Genomic DNA, 23376 nt, shown 5'->3' with positions numbered 1-23376 from the left:
GCTGCAAGAACTCTCAGCCACCTGGTGCAGGGTGGCAGGAGCACTTAACCCCTTCCCCAGGGCTTTGGGGCTGGAATACTTGCATTTCTAAGCTGCATTATTTTGCCCCTGGGTTTCAGTGCAGTGAAGGACAGAGCCCAGGGCAGCTGCTGATCCCACGGCTGTGCTGCAGGGGGACTTTGGGAGGGTGGGAGGGGTGGTGGGTGTGGAGGTCATAGCTTCATCAGGCCCAGCTGCAGGGCAAGAGGAGAGGTGGGTGTGAGTGCAGATGGGAAGAGGGGTGGAAGAGCAGCCTCTGGGGACCTCGGCAATAGGAGGGAGATCTCCAGGGGGCTCTCATTTGGCCTTCAGGTCCCTGCGGAGTGAATGCAAGTGTTTCCACAGAATAATTGAAGCCCAGAATGGTTTGGGTTGGGGGGGACCTTAAAGCTTATTCAGTTCTACTTTCTGCCATGGACAGGGACACTTCCCACCAGCCCAGGTTGCTCCAAGCACTGTCCAACCTTGTCTTGGACACCTCAAGGAATGGGGCAGCCACAGCTTCTCTGCCCAACAAGTATCAAGGCCTCCTTATCCTCACAGCCAGGAATTCCTTCCCAATATCTCATCTAATGCTGTCTTTTTTTTTTTTTCAGTTTAAAGCCATTCCCACTTGTCCTGTTGAGATCAGCTCAGAAATACCTGTTGCTTCCATTCCCTGGCCCCTCCTTAAGTTGTCCATGAATAGCAACACAGCCAAATTCCTTAAAAAGGAAGCTGCCATTCCAGATGCACAGGCTCTGAATGGCAGAGTACAGCCCGGCCTCCTGAAGAGGAAATCCCCCAGTGGATTTGGGATTGCTGCACCCCAAGGGAAGCCTTGGAGCAGATGCTCTGCCTGTCACTGGAACCACGGAGTGGGTTTCTTTGGAAGAGCCCCTGGGATCTCTGAGTGCTCCAGGAAGGGTTAGGATTGTCTGATGGTGAGTTCTTTTTGCCCCTCTGGCAGTGGAAGCCATTCCCTGTGTTCTGTCCCTCCATGCCTTGCCCCAAGTCCCTCTCCAGCTCTCCTGGAGACCCTTTAGGCACTGGTAGGGTCTCTCTGTTCTCCCTGGAGCCTTCCCTTCTCCCTTGGGTGTCACCAATCAGAGGGACATTTTAGATGGCATGATGTGGCTTGAACCAGGGGCAGATGTTAAACATTCACTGCCTCTCACTGCTTTGGTCGAGGCTGAAGCTCTTTGAAACAGCCCTGGCATCACAGACGATGGCACCCCAAATACCGATTAACCATCACCTCCTGTCTCCGGTGCCAACCACCATCCAGCTGCAGGAGATGGAAGCAAGATGGACCAGAGCCCCGTAAAAAGGCCAGAGCCCTGTTTTGGCCGGGAATAGCCCCGCACATCCCGGGCAGGGCTGGCCGGGGCCAGGCAGAGGCGGGAGGCGCATCCCCCGCATCCCTCGGACCCCCCTGCGGCGGCCGCGGGGCCGGCGCTGCCTCGCCATTGGCGGCGAGTCGGGAAAGCCGGCACGGATCCTCCCCTTCCTCTCCCTCCCCGAGCGGTTTTCAGAGGCTTTTTCCCAACTTTCCAGAAGTTTCTCCCGGCCCCTTATAAACCCCCTCCGCCGGCGCGGGAGGTGCACAAGGGGAGCTGAGCAAAGCCGCGTCCCGAGCCCGCAGGTGAGAGGGGGGACCCCGCCCCGGATTGCAGCGGAACGAGGTGGGATTGGGGGTCCCGCATCCTCCGCCTTGGCCATCGGGCGAAAAAGTCGGGAAGAGGGAGGATAGTGTATGGGGGGAGGTGGCGAACGGGAAAAGGGGGTGTACGGGGAGTGGGTTGCATTGGGATGAAATGGGGACTGTATAGGGGGTACGGATTCCCCATGAGCTGGCTCTGGGTTTTTTTTAGAAAAGATATTAAAACATTCATCCCGTCACCTCCAGTTTGCCAGAGGTGCGTGTAGTGAAGTTTGTGCACCCATCAGAAACTTTCAGGGCGTGGCAAAAGGGAATACGGGGGTAAAGGGAGCTCCAGTTGCGTGTGACGGTCGCGGAGCAGCGCTGGAGAAGCTCCAGCCCCTTCTCCAGCGGAGCCGGGGAGCCTGCAGGACCCTGCAGGACCAGCCCAGCCCAGCTGCAGCCCCCGCACAGGGCGGGCAGACCTGGCCTTGGCCAAGTGTCCCATCCCCGGGGTGACAGGAAACGGCCTTGGTTGTGTGGCTTTGTCCTGGCCGTGGGATAAACAGGGTGGGTGCCTCTGGCTGGCTATTCCGGGCGATGACACCTCCCGATCCCGCAGGAGAGCGGCCCCCCCCGGAGGTGTCGGGCATGGCACGGGCCCCCCCGGAGGTGTCGGGGATGGCACGGGCGCCCCCGGAGGTGTCGGGGATGGCACGGGCCCCCCCGGAGGTGTCGGGGATGCCGCGGGTCCCCCCGGAGGTGTCGGGGATGCCACGCTGGCACTGGGCGGCCCCTCGCAGGGCTGGGCTGTGCGAGCAGCAGAGAGGATGTTGCTGGCTGTGCATTCCCCGGATTCCCTCAGTTTTCACCCTGGGCTGTGAATTCAGCGATAATCTCCAAGAAAGGGCAGAATTTCCCTGCTGTGGCACGGCGGGGCTGCGTCAGCGGGCACAGCCCAGCGCCCGGGGCCAAACTTCTCCCCGAGTCTGGAGGAATGAGCCTTTTTCAAGCAGAGGATGAGCTCGCTGCTCGCCAGAGAACTACTCCATGTATCTGTTTTCTTTCAGAGTGAAAAAGGCAAACGTTGACCTCACTATGAAACAGTTTCAAGGTATCTTTAGAGATGAGAAGGCCAAAGGAACCCCCTGGGGTTTTCGATGTGTCTGCCCTTCCAGAGTGTGCCGGGGCCAGTTCTGAGCCTGGTGCACAGGGCTTTGCTCTTCAGGGGGCCGGGATGAATTCCCCTCTAACGGAGGGCTGGCTCCCGGGAGGATTGTAGGACAGGAATCGCCTCCCTCCCTGAGGCCACGTAGTTCCCACCCTGGCCATTCCCACTCCGGCCAAGGGTCCCAGTGCAGCTGCGCACTCCCTGCCCGGGGCTCCCGTGCGTGTTTCCTTCCATGTGGAATCCCAGCGGGCCCTTCGCTTCCTGCGCTGGAGCCTTTAACCCTGGAGCTGCCCCTCTGCAGCCCGGTCCGTGTCCCTGCTGCAGGAGCTGGCCCGGAGCAGGGTGCGAGTAGAGGACCACCAAGGAAGGAAACTTCAGTAACTTTGGGCATGACACAGCCTGTCCTCGCCCAGAGCTGAGCAGGGTGGAATTTAAGGCCTGAGAAGGAAGGTTTGCTGGGAACAGCAGGAAAGCAGGAGGGAGGGAAGGTGTGGGGACGGGGGATAGCCCTGGAGGCAGGAGGGATGATCCCCAAAGAGCTTTCAGGCATTTGGGAATGGGCAGTGGGCAGGTTTGGCAGAGGTAATGGCTCAGAGCCCTCACTAGGAATGCAGCACCTACCGCAGAATGAGGTGCATCAACCCAACACATGAACTCTGGTGGAAAATGAAGCTCCACCACCTCTCTCTGTCCCAGTTCCCCCCTGGCAGGGTTGTACAGGCAAAACAGAGCAACAGAGCTGAGCAGACAGTGTTGGATCTTCTCAAGGGGCCTGTGTGCCTTGGCTTGGTGGAAACTCATGTGCTCCATCTAGTGCCAAGGAAGCTGAGGATTTGGGGACCAGCTGGTCCAAGAGAGGGCAGTCCCTGTCCCTGATTGCTATACCCCCTGGATCAAGGGGCAGCACTGCTGTGTGGCCCCTGAGCAGCAGAGAGGTCCTGATTTCAGCTTTTCCTGACCAGCCCAGAGGGTTCCATGGGCAGGGACACCTTCCACTAGCCCAAGTTGCTCCAAGCCCCATCCAACCTGGCCTTGGACACTGTCAGGGATGGGGCAGCCACAGCTTCTCTGCCCAACATGTGCTAGGGCCTGCCCACCCTCACAGGAAGAATTTCTCCCCAGTACCTAATATAAACTTGTCTTCTTTCAGTTTAAAGTCATTCCTCCTTGTCCTGTTGAGATCAGCTCAGAAATGCCTGTTGCTTCCATTCCTTGGCCCCTCCTTAAGTTGTCCATGAATAGCAATACAGTCCAATTCCTTAAAAAGGAAGCTGCCATTCCAGATGTTCAGGCTCTGAATGGCAGAGCACAGCCCGGCCTCCTGAAGAGGAAATCCCCCAGTGGATTTGGGATTGCTGCACCCCAAGGGAAGCCTTGGAGCAGATGCTCTGCCTGTCACTGGAACCACGGAGTGGGTTTCTTTGGAAGAGCCCCTGGGACCTCTGAGTGCTCCAGGACGGGTTGGGATCGTGCTGATGGTGAGTTCTTCTCATCCAGCAGGTCCTGGGAGCCGCTGGAGCCATGTGGGTTCTGCTGGGGGTTGCCCTGTGCGGGCTGGCCGCAGCCGTGCCCTCGGAGGACAGGAAGCTCAGCGACAAGGCCACCACGCTGGCCGAGCGCAGCACCACGCTGGCCTTCAACCTCTACCACGCCATGGCCAAGGACAAGGACATGGAGAACATCCTGCTGTCCCCCGTGGTCGTGGCCTCCTCGCTGGGCCTCGTGTCACTCGGGGGCAAGGCGGGCACGGCGTCGCAGGCCAAGGCGGTGCTGAGCGCGGACAAGCTGAACGACGAGTACGTGCACAGCGGCCTGTCCGAGCTGCTCAACGAGGTGAGCAACAGCACCGCCCGCAACGTCACCTGGAAGATCGGGAGCCGCCTCTACGGCCCCGCCTCCATCACCTTCACCGACGACTTCGTGAAGAGCAGCAAGAAGCACTACAACTATGAGCACTCCAAGATCAACTTCCGCGACAAGAGGAGCGCCCTGAAGTCCATCAATGAGTGGGCAGCTCAGACCACGGATGGGAAACTCCCCGAGGTCACAAAGGATGTGGAGAAGACTGACGGTGCCCTCATTGTCAATGCCATGTTCTTCAAGCGTAAGTTCCACCTTCAGTTCTTGGTACAAGTGACCCAAAACCCACCCTGAGCCAGCACAGAACCATGGCAGGGTTTGGATTGGGAGGGGCCTTAAAGATGATCCAGCAGCCCAAAGGGAAGGTGGACAAATCCTGTGTCCACTGGAGGCTCTTTGTCAGAGCATGAAATTACCACCCATTCCATTTTCCTACTGGATTTTTCTCTTTCCTGCAGCTCACTGGGATGAGAAGTTCCACCATAAGATGGTGGACAACCGTGGCTTCATGGTGACCCGTTCCTACACCGTGGGAGTGCCCATGATGCACCGCACAGGTAAGGTGCAAAGCCAACCCAGTCGTGCTCATTGCTGCTCCCGTTCCTGGCTCAGCAGCTGCTTCCCAGATTGTTGTGCCTCATGGGAATACGTGAGAACAAAGCAGGGTGTGTTTGTTCTGCTGATTCAGGCTCTCTGTGAGCAGAGAATCCATGATTATTATTGGCTGATGGGAACAAATCCCGGCTCATCATACCAGTTGGAGCCACAGCCAACTCAAGTAATGCTGAGCCAGTTCCCAAAATGATCCAGATGCACTTACCTCACGGCTCAGAAGATCCAGGGTGGATTCCCAACAAGGTTTGTGTAGCTTTGCCTTTACTCCACATCTCACCATTTCCTGCTTCTGATTTCCAGGTCTCTACAATTACTACGATGATGAGGCAGAGAAGCTCCAGGTGGTAGAGATGCCACTTGCTCACAAGCTCTCCAGCATGATCTTCATTATGCCAAACCACGTGGAGCCTCTGGAGAGGGTTGAGAAGCTGCTGAATAAGGAGCAGCTAAAGACCTGGGCTGGCAAGATGAAGAAGAGATCAGTGGCCATCTCACTGCCAAAAGTTGTCCTGGAAGTCAGCCATGACCTTCAGGTAAGGGAGGTCCTTCAGGAAAACAGTTCTCTGGGATGGGAGGGTCTATGGTGGGATGATGGGCTGCCATCCTTCCAGCAGCCATGGCTGGGCAGGATTGTGCCGTGTCACCTCTGGGAGGGCTGCTCACCTCTCTTCTCCTCCTAGAAACACCTGGGTGGCCTGGGCCTGACAGAAGCCATTGACAAAACCAAGGCTGACCTGTCCAAGATCTCTGGCAAGAAGGACCTGTACCTGTCCAACGTGTTCCACGCCGCGGCCCTGGAGTGGGACACGGATGGGAACCCCTACGACGCCGACATCTACGGCCGGGAGGAGATGAGGAACCCCAAGCTCTTCTATGCTGACCACCCCTTCATCTTCATGATCAAGGACACTAAAACCAACTCCATTCTCTTCATTGGCCGGCTCGTGAGGCCCAAGGGCGACAAGATGCGGGATGAGTTGTAGCTGGTTGGCTGTTTGGTTGGGGTTTTACCTTTTCCCAGAGCTTTGGTTTGTGTGTTTGTAGCGGGCGATTTCGAAAAAGGGGAAACTCTTTCGTATCCTTCTCGAACCATGGGTGCTATTCAGACCAGGGTGCATTGTGATGAGAAACCAGCAGACACTTTACCTCACCCCAAAGTCCTTGTTGCACAAACCCACCTCCAGAGAGGATGAGGGGAGCCTGGCACAAGAGGGGCACCGGTAGTGGAAGGGAACTGGCCCAGCTCCTCCCTGCACTAGTTAAGCCTCCTGCTCAATACCTTGCTGCTGCCTCCCACCCTTCATCCCAAGTGCTTCCATCTCCCTGCCACTCACCTTTCTCCTGCTTGGATGCCTGGTGGCACCACTCCAGCACTGCTTTGGTTGCTTTCTTTGCTGCTCTCTTCTTTCCTCAGTGGTTTGTAACAGCACCAAGGGCCAGTTGTGCAGTCCAGCCTTGGGAGCAGGACTGGGACAGCTGGAGAATGGATGTTTCATGGAGTTGTGCCCTTCTGTCCTGCATAAGCCCAGCTGGGTGAGGGCTGGTGAGTGCTGGGAGCCTCAACCACAGCAGCCCATCCTCAGGTAGAACACCAGGGCCAGTGGGGCTCAACACTTCACAGAGAACTAAGAGGTCAAGGGACAGGTTGGGCTCCCAGAAAATAAACCGCAGGTCTCTTCACCACTCCAGCCCTCTGGGACCACCAGGGCCACCAGCTGGAATTGAACACTCTGTACCAGGCAGAGAACTCCATGTCTCTTGGTGCTCCTGCAGCCGCAGGTAGGACTGGGAAAGAATTCGCCCCCTGTGAAGGGTTATCCCAGTTAGGGCCAGGGCTGGTTCCAGTCAGCTCCATGGGGGCTGGCCCAAGGCACTCCTTTGAGCTTCCCTGTGTAAACACCAAGCTGTGGAGCTGCCACTGCCTCCTTCCCAGTGCTCCCCTGCTGCAGCTCCCTGCAATTTTAGCTCCCTGGTTGCTGGCCTGGAGAAGGGATGGCTCAAACCCAAATGTATTTATAGTTATTTATGTCTGATCATTAGCAAGTTCCACAGCCTGAGCCAGCCTAGACTTGGAGGCTCTTCTTAACTTCTTTTTGAGGGGTATCATCAGGTTAATGGATGTGATCCCACCAGCATTCCAGCACGTGCCAGGTAAGCCTTGCCATGCACTGCAGTGATTGTTGGAAGGAGAGAAATCTCTGCATCCCAAGGGAAGTGCCTTCAACCACGGAGCAACTACCTGGCTCTGCTTTTCTATTCCCCTGCCAACTCCCTTGCTGTCCTAGAAGCCCACTACTGCACCTTCCCAGCTTTCCCCACTGCTGGGAGGCAGGTGATCCCCAGGGATGCATCCAATGCCCAGGAAGCCTGGACACTTCCCGGTGAGTCAGCACTGACCCCACACGCTGCAGAAGGTTCTGGAGGATGGGGAGGAGGTAAAAAAGGGGGGGCAAGGCAGGAACACACTGTGGGATCTTGGGAATAATTTTGGATGTGGGTGTCTGAGGGCTCTTATTGTCTGTTCTTGTGCCACACAGTGACAGTTGTATAATTTTGCAATAAAACTTTTTCAATGAAACTCTGGCACAGTTTGGGTGGAGACCCCTAAGTTTAGGGAGGTTCTTTACCATCCTGAAATCCAAGACATCTTTTTCTTCATGTAAGTATGAGGCGTAATGTTTTTCCATAAACAGCAACAGCTGAATTCCCATCACATGACAATCCTGAGAAAACAAGTTTTAGCAGGTCAGCTTTTCACTTCACTTGGAATTTTTTTCCTGAAAGTATCCAGCATTCACCCTGGAATAGCAATACTGAAAGTTAAAACCTTCCCCCAAGCTCCTGAGCTCACTCTACCCCCAACTCACATTCCAAACAGCTTTAAATCGTCATCTTTTTTTGTCCTGGGGAAAACATCACCTTGACCATTATGGGATAATTTCCAACACACTGGGATGTTTTTAAGAATTTAGAGACAACATGCAAAGCTGTGTCACTTTTTATTGCCTCAGATCTTTCAGCTTTCACACACTTCCCTCTCCTGTGAAGCGACAAAGCTCATCTGCCTATTTCCAATTTTTTCCATATTTTAAAAAAAATCCATAATTAATGTTGCTGTTACTTACTCTGAAACATGTATTAAATTTTCAAGCTTTCCACTGAAAGATGTACACAGAACCCTGAAACAGACTCACTCACACCCTGAGAAGGAACATGTTTCTGACACTCAGCCACATTCCCAGCCAGCCCAGGTGTCCAAGAAGCTGGGAATGGAAGGCTCCCACTGCCACACACACAGCCAAACAGAGCAGTTCCTGACACCAGCAGTCTGAAATTCCAGCTCCTAAGTTCCTGTAGAGACACCTCCTGGAAAATGAAACCTGGCTGTGAAAGCTGTTCCGAAGCAACAAGGGTTTTGGTACATTTTTTAAATGCAAGAAACAGGCTCAGAATTCCTCCAATTCTGAACAACTTGGTTTTGCACAGGAGCTGTCTCTTCCCATTTCTGCATGAAACTTCTGCCAGGTATTCCCATTCTCACAGCTTAGCACAAAAGGCCTGATTTCCAGTGTCACTTTTGATCTCACCCCCACGTCCACCTCAGGTTACCTGTTCCTGTAAGGAATAGAGATGTTCCTCAAGGGGGAGGCCACATCCTGAACATCCTTCCACTGCCAAGGGACAAGGATGCACAGAAGTAATAAAAACATTAAGCACAATACAGCAATAGTTCAGCTGAAGTCAGAAAGATACAAATTATGCCATTGGCTTGGACATTGCTAAAAAAGCTCCCCCTTCTGGAAACCCTGGAAAAGGCACTGGGATGAGGGAAGAGCCAGCAGTGCTCCAGTTCATGGAGCGTTTGTGGCTCATGACCCTCTAACCAGCAGATTGCTGCTCCAACTCTGCCCAGAAATCAGCATTTTCTCCCCACTTTGCATCAGGATCTGGCAAAGTTCATTCCATAAGGAACGAGGTGGAAGAAATGCAACAGCATTCCTTCCCTACCAGAAGTGGGAGCAAGGCTTTCCTGGAGTGTACCTTGCACAAAAAGAAAAAGCACCTTCACAAACACTGTCTTTTGTGATTTTATTAAGAGATGTTTTCAGGACAGCCAAGCTTCTGGTTCCTCATGTTGGAAACCCTACAACAAAAAACAAAACATTGCCTGAGCTGGTGGCAAACTCTTTTCCATAACCATGGTCCTACCTCAAACATGGAACAAACAAACTAACAGGCTCCAAGTTCCCACATTAAATGGAATCTCTCACTTCCTGCATTTTGGTCAGTAATCCCCCTTTTCCCACTGAGGCAGATCTTCCCAGCCAGATTCCTTGATGGGATTTCAGACTGGGATTCTTTCCTTGCAACAGCAGCCTGCACATTGTGCTCCACGGCTTCCAACACTATCCCACACTGGACCCTGGGGCAGAGGGGATATCTGGGGGGTACCTGCACTCTGGACAGTGCCAACATATCCAAGGCACAGAACCCTTCTCCAACATGTATCTCAAATCATTCCAAGAAACCCAAGATTCCCAAATCCATGCTGTACAACATGGGATAGGGATATGCCCTTTCAGAAACATCATCATCTCTTCTCTGAAGCTGCTTTGCCACATGCCCTTAAAACCACATTCCCTTCATCCAAGGCAATGCTCAAACCCAACCCTGCCCGTCTTCCCAGAATCCCAGCTACCTGACAGCATTTTTGGTGGCATGACACCGTTTCCACCCGGATTCTCCTGGACACCTCCCTCCCACAGCCCACAGGCACTTACCCTCAGGCCGTGGGCACAGGCTGAGGCATGGCTGGCTGCTCTGGTTTGCCACCTTTCTGCTCTGAGATGGGGGTGGTGGGCAAGATCTCTTCTTTGGGTTCCACGATGCTGACGTGGTCTGGCAGAGGCTTTTTGGGGCCAATCTTTCCACTTGGGTCCCAAGGCAACATAATCTTTACTTTGATTCCCAGTACTCCTGCAAAGAGTGACAGGACAACAGTGACATGCTCAGTGCACACTCACATGGACCAAAGTCACAAAGTATCTCCTGCCAACACTGTAACCCAGACATGCTGGAGCTTAACATCTCATTCCTGTGACCTCATCCTAGCCCAGCTTTTAAACCTGCCCTCTTTCTGGGAGAACTCAGCTCATTTCCCCAGGCAATTCCAGTGATTTTTTTCCATCCCTTCTCAGACAAATGCCTCTAAATCATCCAAGGAGCAGGACAGCCTGGCCAAGGCAGCCTTGGCACAGCACCACAGAACGTGGCACTGACCTGGCTGCAATGACACAAGCAGGTCCCTTCTGACTCGTCATCGTATCATCACCGAAGGGAGGGTGAGAGCAGCTCTGTCTGTGCTGGTGTCCCTGTACCAGGAGCTCTGCCATTAATCATCCAGAGCCAGGTAAGATGCACAACTCATTTGCGTTTTACCAGGGGGAGGAACAGATGTCAGCAGGTTTAGCTGGGAAGACTTGCCAGGGCACAGCTATGGGGGAAAACTGTCTGGCACTTGCTCTTTTTGTAGCACTCACATTCTCTGCCCATCCCAAGGAGCCAGGAAAGCCTGGATCCAAACTGCCACCAGTTCTTAAACCCATTCAACAGGTGTCTCATTTGTAAGTTGATTTATTACCTCAGAGGCCACAGGACACAAGTGAGAATATCTGGAAAATCTACAGCCACAAACTGTTTTCAGTTTCTCAACTAGAAACATTCAAACCCCAGCCCTGGGATGACCACACAAAATTCCACTGGCTGCTGAAGGCCCCTTCACTTTCCATTGGATATCAGAAAAAAATTCTTCACAGAGAGTGTGTTCAGGCATTGGAATGGGCTGTCCAGAGAGGGGGTGGATTACCCATCCCTGGAGGTTTTGAAACTGAGCTTGGCCGTGGCACTGAGTGCCATGATCTGGTAAAGGGACTGGAGTTGGACCAAGGGTTGGACTTGATGATCTCAGACGTCTTTTCCAACCCAATCCATTCTATGATTCCCAAATGTAATTCTCCTTCACATGTAATGCTCAAACTCCACAGTGAGAGTTTAGTTGCAAAAGTCCCAAACCCCATGATTTTCAGAGTCTGAACTACCCATGACAGCACAACCAAACCCCTGTGCAGGCCCAGCAGTGCAGCAAACACCCAGGTGAGTCACCACCCCACGGGTGCCAGAGGGCACAGCCAGCATGCAGGCCCAGCATGGCAGGAGCTGGGATCTGTCTGGGGGGCTGTGCAGCCCAGGCACTCACCCTGCAGGCCCAGCATGGCAGGAGCTGGGATCTGTCTGGGGGGCTGTGCAGCCCAGGCACTCACCCTGCAGGCCCAGCATGGCAGGAGCTGGGATCTGTCTGGGATCTGTTTGCCCAGGCACTCACCCTGCCGCAGCAGCACATGGCGCACGGCTGTGTCCACGTAGTAGTTCACGGGGTCTCCACTGTGGATCATCAAACCATCCACGAACTTCATGGACTTGGCGCGCTGCCCCCGCAGCTTGCCCGACACCACCACCTCGCAGCCCTTGGCCCCACTCTCCATGATGAAGCGCAGGACACCATAGCAGGCCCTGCGGGGACAGGAACAGCCACACCATGAGCCCTCCCTCCGACCCACAGGACTCTGTGGACACATCTGACCACGATGCCAAGCACTGCTCATCCCACTTCAACTTAAACTGCTGTGGCTTGTACTTGTTAAGGCAGTGGGGACAGTGACCAGCACATGTTCTCTGTGACACAGGAACAGCTCCAGAGCTGAGGGTGAACAGTCCACCCACATCAGGGATGCAGGTCCCTGTCCCTTCTCAGACAAATGCCTCCAGATCATTCACTGGTGACAGGAGGCTCCTGCTGAAGGCCCTCATGCAGTATCACAGAACATGACACTGCAGAGGTCCCTCAGCCAGAGCCACCTGCATCTGACTCGTCATCGGATCATCACGGAAGGGATCTGAGAGCAGGGCACTGTCCCCTGAGCCACAGCCTCGCTCCTCCACCCACAGATTCACAAAGCAACACATGCAAGCTTTAAACCAGACAACCTGATCTGCTCCAAGGCTTCACCTGTGACGCCTGAACAGGTAATGACTGTGAGAGAGAGGTGACTGTCCCGTGCTCTACTCACCGGCGCACGGCGAGCCCTCCCAGGAGTTTGTAGCGCAGGGACTCGGCCTGGGCGATGGCACACAGGCCCCTGGTGGCCACCTTCTCAGCGTAGAGCTGTGGGGACAGAGAGCTCAGACAGGCTGTGCTTTGGGCTGCAGCATCACTCAGCACAGCACGGGTTGGGCTGACAGGGAGCCCAAAGCCCACCCAGTTCCACCCCCTGTTAAGGGACACCTCCCACCAGCCCAGGCTGCTCCAAGGCCTGTCCCACTTGGTCTTGGACACTTCCAGGGTGGAGCAGCCACAGCTTCCCTGGGCACCTTTCCAGTAAACTTAACTTCTACAGAACACAGGAGGACTATTCTACTCCATGCCCCATCCTCTACACCCGGGTCAGTTAGTCCTTCCACATTTCCAGCTGAAGCCTCACCCCTGGACACTCCACTCCCTGCACTCCCTGCTGCCTGTCTCCTGCTCCTGGCAGAGCCCAGGCACACACAGAACACTCCATGGGAAGCCAGGAGGCTGCTCCAACATCCAGGGTGCAGTGCCAAAGAGCTGCTGCTCCAAACAGCCCCAAAACAGAAGAGTCACTGCAAAGAGGCTTCCAGCCAAACACAAGAGCTTTGCTTAACACACCAGTCAGGCCAGTCTGCTTAAGGATTAAAATCAAACCCCAGAAAAGCTTTGACTCTGGAAAGCTGAGAGAGTGATGTATTAAATCCAACATCTCAGAGGGGCCAAGGTCTGACAGTTCAGAAGCAGCAGACACCCCAACTCATTATTCCAAGTGAGCTGTGTGTTTAACCACCTGCTGGAGACAACCAGCAACCTTCCCTGTGTAATGCAGCAACACTGGCCAAGCAGGAACACGTGTGAGCATCACCCCAGAACACACATTCCCCCCCCTCATTTGTTTGAGAGCAGCAGATTTTATGGAATAAAATCACAGAATAGTTTGGGTTGCACAGGACCTTTAAAGGCCATCTAGTCCAACCCCCCTAAAATAAGCAGGGAAAAATTAAAAGATCAAAAAATTTCAAACATTGAAAGATCAAAAATTACTTTCTATTTTTCCAAGATTCTTCTGCGCCAAAAGTTTCTTTGTAAGGACAGAAGGATTATGAATTTGACAAGGGTAACAGCAATAAACTAATACAACCCCAGTGTTTTTAGACTTCTCCCCTGAATACTGGGACAACATTTTCTACAAAATATTTACAGGCAAATCTACAAAGTTTTATCTGTGTCCTCCTTGTTGGGAAACCAGAGAAAACCTGAAGTGAGAGCACTTACACAGCACAAACAGCAACACATTTTGCATGTCAGTGCCAGGGCAGTTTGTGAGGGCAGGCACCCCATGCCAGCCCCCACCCTGCCATCCCAAATCCAGCTGCATCCCAGATCCAGCTGCAGCCCCCACTTCCAGCTGGTCCAACAGGTGGTTTTACCTCAACACTTCCTTCAGGGAATCCAAACCTCTTCTGCACTACCGCTGTCAGCTCCCGGATCCGGCGTCCCTTCTCTCCCAGGACATTCTGGGTCCTGGGAACAAACAACAGGCCAGGTGGGAAAAGTGTCCCCAGGTGTGAGCCCGGGACCACCCCAAAGACATCCAGAGCATCTCCCTCGGTTCAGTAAGTGAACGACACTGGTGGGTCACTGAACATCCCTTCAGGATCTCCCTCCTGGAACAACATCCCTCCCTTCCAGCTCCAGCCCTGCCCAGCCCCGTGAGGCGGCAGCAGCACCAGCAGCAACACCAACACCACCAGCAGCTCAGTTACCTTGTGGCAAGGATGATGATCTCGGTCCTGGTGGGAGTGACCCGGACTTCCACCCCGGAGTACCCATCCTCAGCCAGTTCCCGGGTCAGGAACTCGTTGAGCTCAGCTTTGAAGATGCCATCAGCGACAAACTGAGGGACAAACGGGCAAAGTCAAGCTCTTTTCACTGGCAATTCACCCCCAGGACCATCCTTCAGCCTGACAGTCCCTGTCTCCACGGAGACAAATTAAACCCTGTCCCCTGAAGTTCCCAGGAATAACCCACTCCCAAGCAGAAGGTTCTGCAGGTGGAACCTGTCCCTGCCCATGGGAAAAGTGTAACTGGATGATCTTGGAGGTCCCTCCCAACCCAAACCACTCTGGGATAACAGCACAGCATCCTCTTGTTGCCCGTTCACAGAAACACAAACCGAGAGAGTATCAGTTTATGCGGTGCTTTATTTGCTGGGCCCGGGAAACCTGGGGACTATTGTCCTAAGCCAGGATTCCAACGAGCCATTCTTGAAGACTGCTTTTATACCTTTTCTACAGCGTTGTACGTGCACAAAGACACACGGTCTCGTCCATAAATCAGTTACATAGGTTATATGTATACAACTGATGTCCGTCTCCAAGGGTTAAAAATCTACCACGCTCGTCTAACACAGGATTCTGGTTAATTAGGCACCCACCACCAAACCTCTTACATATGTTGATTCTAATCTTATCTTTAAGCAACAGTTTGTTTTCTTCCTCAGGTTCTATTTACTTCACTAATCCCTTTAATTATTGTCCTGCTGTTCCTAGCAAATTCCCAATAGTTTCTGGGCCCCCACTACTGTTTCAAGTTACCCCACCACAGGCCCAGTTAAACCCCGTAAACCTTAGCATAACTACTTCCACAATTAGATTTACAAATATATTTGTAACACTCTGACAGCAAAACCCAGGCAGAGTGGGTATAACCCTGGGAGAGTTATCAGTGATCTATTATATTATATTCGCTGCTGACTCTCGTTCACGGCGGATCTGGAGCCGGTTTAACGCTGGCCTGGGGCACCCACAGGCGCCTGGCAGGGCTGGGGCACCACAGCCACCCTGCACGCCGGGATGGCAGCTCCTGCTGCCCCGTGGCAGTGCTTTACCTCGCTCGCAATTTAAGGAATTAGTGAGATCCCAGCCCTATCCAACCCCGGCAGGAGGTCCCACTCCTGGCCGCCCAAAGCTCGCTCCCGACCCAGGGCAGGCCTCCCGATCCACAGAGCCGCCAACCCCGAACTTTTCTCCCTGAGGAGGGTTCCCCAGGCCGGGCCGCGGGGGCTCCTGCTTCCCCGCTGCCCTCAACGCAGCCCCGGCCCGGCCCGGCCCGCGGGGGAGCGTCCCCTCATCCCGCCGCCATGTTCCCGCCGGGGCCGCCGCTGAGCATCCACCGCCATCCCGCCGTGCCTGCCGCCATCTCGCCGCGCCCCCCACCCCGCCGGGCCCCCAGGCCGGCCCCGGTGCGGCGGCAGCGCCAGGGGATGGCCCGGGATGCCGCGGCGGCCACACTCACCTTGCGCTTCTTCGAGATCTGCACCGCCATCTTGAGCCGCGGCCCGGCCGAAAGGAGTGTGGGTCCCGCCGCCGCCGCTATATCCGCCCTGCGCCGCGTCTGATTGGCTGCGCGCCGTCACGTGGACGGGAGCGGGGGGCGATGGGAGATGTAGTCCGAGTCACTCCGCCATGTTGGGACGGTGTGACCACAGGGCGGGCGCAGGCCCCAAACCCGGCTTGAGGGGCCAGCAGGGCAGGCAGGGCACCAAATATAATATAACTAATAGTTCGGCCTGGGGTTACGCCCGCCCTGCCCGCTCCGTGCTGTCAGAGGCCGCTGTGCTCTTCTCACCGAACTAGAGGATGCTCCTCCCACTGTCCCAGGCTGCTCCAACCTGGCCTGGGACACTCCCAGGGCTGGGGCAGCCACAGATTCTCTGCCCAACCTGTGCCAGGGCCTGCCCACCCTCCCAGCCAGCAATTCCTTCCCAATACCCCACCTATCCCTGCCCTCTGGCAGTGGGAAGCCATTCCCTGTGTCCTGTCCCAACAGAATTTTTGTAATGGTTTCTGGATTGATTTATTATGTAAGTAATAATAATGGTTGGAGTTGCCCCGTGGTAAGAAGCAGAGGTTTAAGCTGCTTTTTATCACAGATCTGCCGGTTCCCAGTTGGGCTCCATGACCTGGACAGCCTTTTCCAACCTGAAGGATCCCATGGAAATGCCCCCAGTGCTCGGGGGGTGTTTGGGAAGGGGCAGCAAGGGAAGCTCTGCCCTGCCAACCTCCCAGGAGGGAGCCAGGACACCAGGGAAGAAACACAAAACACAGAATGAGCTGCCTGGCTTCCTGGGAGGTTCCTCTTGGAGATGTGTACCCAGGGAAACAGAATCCCAGGATCCCCGAGGCTGGCAAAGCCCTGCCAGTCCCTGGAGCCCACCCTGTGCCTGATGCCCACCTTGGCAAAGCCCTCCCAGCCCCTGGAGCCCACCCTGTGCCCGATGCCCACCTTGTTCCCCAGCACAGAGCACTGAGAGCCACAGCCAGTCCTGCCTTGGGCACCTCCAGGGATGGACACTCCAACCCTCCCTGGGCAGCCCCTTCCAATGCCTGACCACCCTTTCCAGGCAGGAATTCCTGCTGCTGTGCCCCCTGCCCCTGCCCTGGCCGAGCCTGGGGCTCTGCTCATGCAGGGACTCCCAGTATGACCAGTGCAGTCCCTGCCCAGCACGGCCTATGGGGATCCAGCTCTCCTCTTTTCCAGGGAAAAGCCTGGTTTGCCACTAGATGTCAGTGGAGACAGTTTCCAGAGTGGGAGAAGTTTCGAGTGGCTCCTCTCCCTCCTCCCTCCTCCCTCCTCCCCAAGGATTCACTGCCCAGGATCTAAGGGCACAGGACAGGGCACAAGACCCAGTCCTGTGCCTGTGGGATGCTGATGTCTCCACGTGGCCTCCGAGGGGTCCCAAAACTGGGTCCCCACCACCTTCAGAGGGACAGGCTTCCTGTCCCACGTGCCCAAGAGCCCAAACCCTCCTGCTGGGACACCAGGAAACCAGATCAAGGCCAATCCTGCAGGTTCAGTCGTGTCCCAGCACCTTGTTGTGCAGAAGCCTAGAAGAGCAAAGCATCCAAATCCCCTTCGCTCCAAGCAGCGATTCCACCTGAGGCACTGCAGAGCTCAGGAGTTTGTCCAGGCAGCAGCTGTGGCAAATGAACCCTGGGGTGGAGATCACAGAATCACAGAATGGATTGGGTTGGAAAAGCCCTCCGAGGTCATCAAGTCCAACCCTTGGTCCAACTCCAGTCCCTTTACCAGATCATGGCACTCAGTGCCACGGCCAAGCTCAGCTGAAAAACCTCCAGGGATGGGGAATCCACCCCCTCTCTGGGCAGCCCATTCCAATGCCTGAGCACTCTCTCTGCAAAGAATTGCCTTCTGATCTCCAACTTCAATTTCCCCTGGCAGAGCTTGAGGCCATCGTGCCCCCTTGTCCTATTGCTGAGTGCCTGGGAGAAGAGACCAACCCCCACTTGGACAGAACTTCCCTTCAGGCAGTTCCAGACAGTGCTGAGGTCACCTCTGAGCCTCCTCTTCTCCAGGCTAAACACCCCCAGCTCCCTCAGCCTCTCCCCACAGCACTTGTGCTCCAGTCCCTTCTCCAGCCTCGTTGCTCTTCTCTGGCCCCGCTCCAGCCCCTCAATCTCTTGCCTGAACTGGGGCCCACAACTGAACACAACACTCAAGGTGTGGCCTCCCCAAGGCAGAGTCCAGGGGAAGGGTCACTGCCCTGGGCCTGCTGGCCATGCTAGTTTGGATCCAGGCCAGGATCCCATTGGCCTTCTTGGCCACCTGGGCACACTGGTGGCTCCTGTTGAGCTTCCTGTCCTTCAGTCCCCCCAGGTCCCTCTGCCTGGCTGCTCTCCAGCCACTCTGTGCCCAGCCTGAGCGCTGCAGGGGTTGGGGTGGCCAAAGGGCAGGACAGGATGAGATAATTTGCATTAAATGGATGGAGAGTGGCCTTGGAAGGTAATTCAGGCAGAGACAGGATGGATTGCAAGCCCCATTGGAAAGCATTTGTGAAGTCTGACTCAGCCAGGAGTTCAGTGCAGGAGCCACAGTATTGGAGTTCACTGCTGCTGCTGTACAACCCCCTCACTGAGGTACTCACCACTCTGGCAGCTCTGGAAAACTTCCTGAGGAAGCTGAGGGAGATGGAGTGGGAACGTGGCCTGGAGGAGCAGAGTCAGGGCCAGTTTACAAGCCCTTTGTAAACATTTCACACTCAGGAGGATTTATTCTGTCTGGGCTTGGCAAGAACAGGGCACAAAGCCCTGCAAACTTTGCAGCAGCAGGGGAAGGGCTGTGCCTCCAGGCAGAGATGGCTTTCAGCTGCCCCAATCCCATCCCCTTCCCTGCAGCTGGAATGCAAGAGCAGGACTGACACTGGAGCAGCAACAGCTCTTGCTCCAGTGGAAAGGTGTGTGTGGACCCCCAGGAGCAGAATTCCCACCTGGGAGAACATGGATACGGCTTGAAAATCAACACCCCTAACTAAGTGGGCCAAACAGAAGCTGTGCACTGGCTATTCCCTGGATTGAGTCCAGGAATTGCAGCACTCAGCAGCAGCCAAACTCCACTGTCATCCCAGTTACCTCCACTCCACCTGATAAACTGCTGGCAGCGTTTCAGTGGCTCTCACAGACAGGTCCATCACTCTGACACTTCCTCTGGGCACCTGCCCAGCAAACACGGCTTTGCTTCGCTGCCTGCACTCACTTAAAGGACTTCAAGCACATCAGTCAATAATTTATACTTCCTTTCAAAACAGGAAATGGGAGAAGGATGCTGGCTGTGCAACCTAGCTGGAAATTGTTGGGCTCTTCACTATTTAATGAGCCGAGTGGCTGCTCACAGAGGTCACTCCAGCAGCTCCAGCCTGTCCCTGTGGCTCTGGGAGAGAGGGGGATGCAAAGTGAAACCCTCACAGGCACTGCCAGGAGAGCACTTTGCCTGGGTGGTGTCACCTAAACCCAGTGGCCTCAGCAAGTGGCTCTTCAATAGATTTTAAGGAAAAAGGCAGAGGGCAGGAGGAGGCTGGTTTGCCCCCACATAACATTTTGTGAGGGTTTATGGGGGCACTGAGGTCAGGCTGGTGGCAAAGAGCACTCCCTGCTCTTCCACACACTCCCTGGAATGGGAGCTCATGGTGGAGCAGCTCACATGGCACAGGAGGACGTGAAGGAACCTCAGGGGGATGAGAGGAGCAATGCCCACCCCAGCCCAGCTGTGACAGGATGAAAGCAGGACTGGGGGTGGAAGATTCCAGGTGGGGAGGGAGAACACACACGGCCTGAAAGGGCCAGCAAATCAGCAGCACATGCCACGGCTCTGAGGTGCTGCCCTTCTCCTGGAGGTGTGGGTGGCACCTCCAGAACAGCTGAAGAACCCTGGGGACAAGTGAGGGGACTTGCTAGGCTCAGGCCTGAGCAGCCAAACCCTTGGTGCCAGAGCTGAGCTCCAAAGATTTCAGCTGTGCCACCTCCCTGTTTTTTGGGCACAGGGAAGAAAACCCACCATGCTGGTGGCTCATGAGCAGCCTGGAATAACCAGCTCCCTTGCCCTCCCCTGCTCCCAGTTGTCCAGCCCTGAGCACAGCAGGGATAAACTGGCTGCTGGTCCCACACAACGTTATTTTCTAGGACATTAAGCAGAGTCTCTAAATGCCAGCTTAGAAGAGACCTGTGAAGAGCAAGGAGACACCTGACCAGAATGCAAAAGCAGAGCTGCAAACTTAACACCTTTTTGTTCCCCTTCTCTTTTAAAAATAGCTTTAAAGAGAGGGGGAGCTCAAGGCAGCCTGAGCACCGTGAGAATATTTGCAGCTTCAGCAGAAACACCCACTGACCACCACCCAGAAAGCTGATTTTCACTGTCTCAGCCCTTCACATCTCAAACAAAACATTCAAGAAGCTGCAATTGTTCTGCAGGGGCTAATAAAGAAATGGCAAGTCTTTACCAAGCCTGTTTTCTGCAGGAATAACCCTCCTAACATCCCAGAATTGTCCCTGCCTGGCTAGGATTTTCAATCATTAGGTTGTCTCCCCATGCTGGGATGATCCTGGTCAGGTCATTCCAAAGGCAGTAGCAGCAGTTCCTGCTGTTCTCAGAGTGGCTCTGCCAGCAGAATCCACACCAGATCCCTCATTATCCCACAGCAATCCCTCTCCAGCATCCCTGGGAATCGTTTGCACTGACCTCACCAACACTTGGTGGCAGTCTGGGAACGGGCAGTGCTGGGAGTCTCCTTTCCAGGAACATTTACTGCCTGGCACTCTCCTCACAGCCAGGGTTTGGGGACAGTGGATGGGGCAGTTCTTTCCCCCAGGGTGGCCAGGCACTGCACAGGCTGCCCAGGGCAGAGGGCACAGCCCCAAACCTGCCCTGCTGCCCTTTTCCTTCCCAAGCTCTGCCTACAGGAGCTTCCCTCTGCAGGGTCCTGTCCCATGGATTGTCCTCTCCCACCACGCCAGTGTCCTCAGGAACCACAGGAGTCCTTCAGTGACAGCCCCTCTTTGTCACTTCTCTCACAGGAGAGCAGCCCTTCCTCCTTTTTAAGGGGCAGCAATAATTTCTGCCATCCAATTCCCAAGAAAAACGCCAAGGCTCCTGTTTTACCACACTAGACTCGGTCCATGCCTGCCCTGTGCTAGGCACGAAGCAGCCCCAGTCTCAGGGCAATTAATTAGTGCAGTAATTTGCCCGGGACACAGAGGTGAAGCTGAATTCGTCCCACTCTGCAGGATTCAGCCGAGTAAAAAAGACAAATAGCTGTGCTGTGAGATTTCAAAAAGCTGCTGTCAGCATTCCCAAGGCAGCCAGACCTGCAAATGCATCCGTCTTTCAGGAAACAATGGGCAAAGGAGAGGCAATTACAGCAGACAAAACTAATTACAGCAGAGCTGAAGCACAGCTCACAGCAATGAATCTGCACTCAAGGAGAAAAACCTAACCCTAAACCACTCCAGCAAAAAAGGGGGAAATCTGGGAATGAAGGCAATTCCAAAATGGAAATCCTGGAACAGCTCCAGGCTAGTGATACAGATAACCCTGCAGGTGATGCTGCCAGTGCTCTGCAAACAGGGCACAGGAGGATCTGTCCAAGGGGAATGCCAGAGTGGACAGCAGGAATGAGCTCCCAGCTCCTGGAGCCAGTGTTTTATTGGAACCATCTCCTCTCCACAGGGCCCAGGTCACAGTCACCTCACAAGGCCACAGCCAGTTCTGTGTTCCTGGGAAGTGCTGCTGGCTCAGCCCAGCCTCTTCCTTCCCAGCACCTTCCCTTTGCCTCTGTGCACATCCAAACTGCCAGGAAAAAGTGTCTTCTCCAATCCCAGCCAGACCAGCCCCAGCACAACTCATCCCAGAAAACCCTCCTGAGAGGACCTGGAAGCTCCTCCACCTGCAGGTATATCCACACTCCCAGTGTGTTTGGGGTGGGATGGATTGAGCTGCTGGGAGCACTGGGAGGAGCTGGTGGAATCACGTGTGGAGCTCAGCTGGCAGACCCGAGGCTGAACAGCTTCTCCTTCCCCCATGAAGCACCACAAAGCCAAGCTTAGCCCTGTCTCCTGCTCCTCACAGTCACCCCAGCCTGACCCCGGACAACATTCCAGGATGTTCACACAGGGACAGGATTTGGGATGGAATGATGGAAGTGCCTCCTGCAAAGCCCATTGAATCCCCTGGGAAGGGCAGCACAGGTTTGTGTGGGGGAGGCAATGGCTGAACCACAGAGCTGGAGGGAGGCCATGGCAGGATGTTGCTTTCCTGTGGGCCCTGAAGGAGGCGTGGACTGAAGCCTCAAACCTGGAATTCCAATTTGGAAACTTCCTGGAGATTCCAGCCTAAGGTGCTGTTCAACATAGGACCACCAAGGCTGGAAAAGCCCTCCAAAATCATCCAGTCCAACCATCCCCCAGCACTGCCAAAGCCACCACTGACCATGTCCCCAACTGCCACATCCACATGCTGTTATGTCCCTCCAGGGATGGGGACTCCACCCCTGCCCTGGGCAGCTGTGCCAGTGCCTGACCACCTTTTCCATGAGGTGTTTTTCCCCAGTATACAACCTAAACCTCACCTGGGGCAATTTGAGGCTGTTTCCTCTTGTCCTGTGATTCTGTTCCACCACTCTCTGAGTCTCCAGTCTGGGAAGGCTCAGGGGGTCTCACCAATACTTGAAGGGAGGGTGCCTGGAGGACAGAGCTGGAGTTCCCTGTGCCAGGATCCCAGAGGCTGCACTTTACCTGAGCAGCCCATTCCCCCCCCCCTCCACGCTGGGGACATGTTCCTCACATGCCACACGTGTGTTCCTTGTGTCCAGCTGCACAGTGAGCACAGCGTGTCCCTCCTGCCCCAATCCAGCCCTGCTCTCACTGCAGTGCTTTCATTCTCGGGCTGCAATGACCTGCAATGCAGAGGCTGCACTGATCCTTCTGCCAGAGCTGGAATCCTCAATCCCCCGGGGACTGCCTGGAGCAGGAAACCACTTGGCATAGCAAGCACGTCAGCATCTCCCTGCCTGCAGTTTTTATTGTCTCCTTCGCTGCATCCCTGAGTCCAGGGAAGTTTCCCTGCCTTTTATCCCTTTCTCCAGCCTCTCCCTGTGCCTTGAACTATCTCAATATCCCTGAGCTTGGAGAGAGCCAGGTGTGGGATATGAGGGGGCAGCACTTTTACTCCCATCCCTCCCCACCATTGTTTTGGAGGGCAAATGGAAGAAATAGGAGACAGAACTGTCCCCACAGCAGCAGCATCTCCCCTCCTGCCCAGGGGAAGCAAAGGCTGGCTGAGGTGGAGTTCCTGCTGCTCCTGCCTCTGCCCTGCTGAGATTTGCAGCTTAGTCATTTTAGGGAGCTTGCTGGGAAAGCAGGCAGGGAAAAAGTGCCAGCTGCAGAGCAGCCAGGCTGGCAGGAAAAAGAGGCTTTATTTAGAGAAGGAAGGGGGGCTGGTTTTCTGAATTACTATCAGCAGTGAGAGATCCTTGTGCTATAAGGGAAGGAGAACCCATAGAAAGCCCAGCACAATTTGTGGTAAAGGGACACACTATGGCATTTACCCCATCCTTTCTGCCCAGTCTGTCCTTTCTCCAAACCACACAAT

At 54.8% G+C, this 23376-nt stretch overlaps 2 protein-coding genes and 2 non-coding genes across 8 annotated transcripts; 1 reads left to right on the top strand and 3 right to left on the bottom strand.

Moving 5' to 3' along the window:
• Nucleotides 1–1574: 1574 nt before the first annotated feature.
• On the top strand, nucleotides 1575–7884 carry SERPINH1 (serpin family H member 1). Of its 5 annotated transcripts, XM_071564905.1 has the most exons (6): nucleotides 1575–1663; nucleotides 2731–2774; nucleotides 4329–4935; nucleotides 5150–5248; nucleotides 5607–5839; nucleotides 5987–7884. In XM_071564905.1, exons 3-6 carry the CDS (start codon nucleotides 4353–4355, stop codon nucleotides 6287–6289), a joined length of 1218 nt encoding a protein of 405 aa, XP_071421006.1. In that variant the 5' UTR covers nucleotides 1575–1663; nucleotides 2731–2774; nucleotides 4329–4352; the 3' UTR covers nucleotides 6290–7884. The 5 variants fall into 5 exon arrangements, with proteins under 5 accessions (XP_071421006.1, XP_071420989.1, XP_071420998.1 ...); XM_071564888.1 differs by lacking the exon at nucleotides 2731–2774 and having other exon boundaries at nucleotides 1579–1663; XM_071564897.1 differs by lacking the exon at nucleotides 2731–2774 and having other exon boundaries at nucleotides 1582–1663; nucleotides 4332–4935.
• A 1497-nt stretch (nucleotides 7885–9381) lies between these two features.
• Nucleotides 9382–15844, bottom strand: RPS3 (ribosomal protein S3). The gene is made up of 7 exons (XM_071564873.1): nucleotides 15733–15844; nucleotides 14202–14332; nucleotides 13866–13959; nucleotides 12434–12528; nucleotides 11689–11876; nucleotides 10088–10283; nucleotides 9382–9450 (listed from the first exon to the last, which is right to left on the bottom strand). Exons 1-6 carry the CDS (start codon nucleotides 15760–15762, stop codon nucleotides 10090–10092), a joined length of 732 nt encoding a protein of 243 aa, XP_071420974.1. The 5' UTR covers nucleotides 15763–15844; the 3' UTR covers nucleotides 9382–9450; nucleotides 10088–10089.
• LOC139681067 (small nucleolar RNA SNORD15) lies at nucleotides 10496–10643 on the bottom strand. Its single transcript, XR_011699460.1, has one exon. It is a non-coding gene; the product is annotated as a small nucleolar RNA SNORD15 (small nucleolar RNA).
• Nucleotides 12109–12255, bottom strand: LOC139681073 (small nucleolar RNA SNORD15). The gene has a single exon (XR_011699461.1). It is a non-coding gene; the product is annotated as a small nucleolar RNA SNORD15 (small nucleolar RNA).
• Nucleotides 15845–23376: the final 7532 nt, after the last annotated feature.

This window comes from Pithys albifrons, chromosome 1 (genome assembly GCF_047495875.1).
Source record: "Pithys albifrons albifrons isolate INPA30051 chromosome 1, PitAlb_v1, whole genome shotgun sequence".
Taxonomy (NCBI): Eukaryota; Metazoa; Chordata; class Aves; order Passeriformes; family Thamnophilidae; genus Pithys; species Pithys albifrons.
Note: the sequence above shows the minus strand (reverse complement) of the source record. Positions and strands in the feature narration are given on the sequence as shown.

Coding starts and splice junctions, on each gene's coding strand:
- SERPINH1 (XM_071564905.1), top strand. CDS start 4,353: ATGTGGGTTCTGCTGGGGGTTGCCCTGTGCGGGCTGGCCGCAGCCGTG. Junction 4,936..5,149: donor CAATGCCATGTTCTTCAAGC/GTAAGTTCCACC, acceptor TCTTTCCTGCAG/CTCACTGGGATGAGAAGTTC. Junction 5,840..5,986: donor AAGTCAGCCATGACCTTCAG/GTAAGGGAGGTC, acceptor TTCTCCTCCTAG/AAACACCTGGGTGGCCTGGG.
- RPS3 (XM_071564873.1), bottom strand. CDS start 15,762: ATGGCGGTGCAGATCTCGAAGAAGCGCAAG. Junction 14,333..15,732: donor AGATCTCGAAGAAGCGCAAG/GTGAGTGTGGCC, acceptor TTTGTCCCTCAG/TTTGTCGCTGATGGCATCTT. Junction 10,284..11,688: donor CCATGTGCTGCTGCGGCAGG/GTGAGTGCCTGG, acceptor CACTCTTTGCAG/GAGTACTGGGAATCAAAGTA.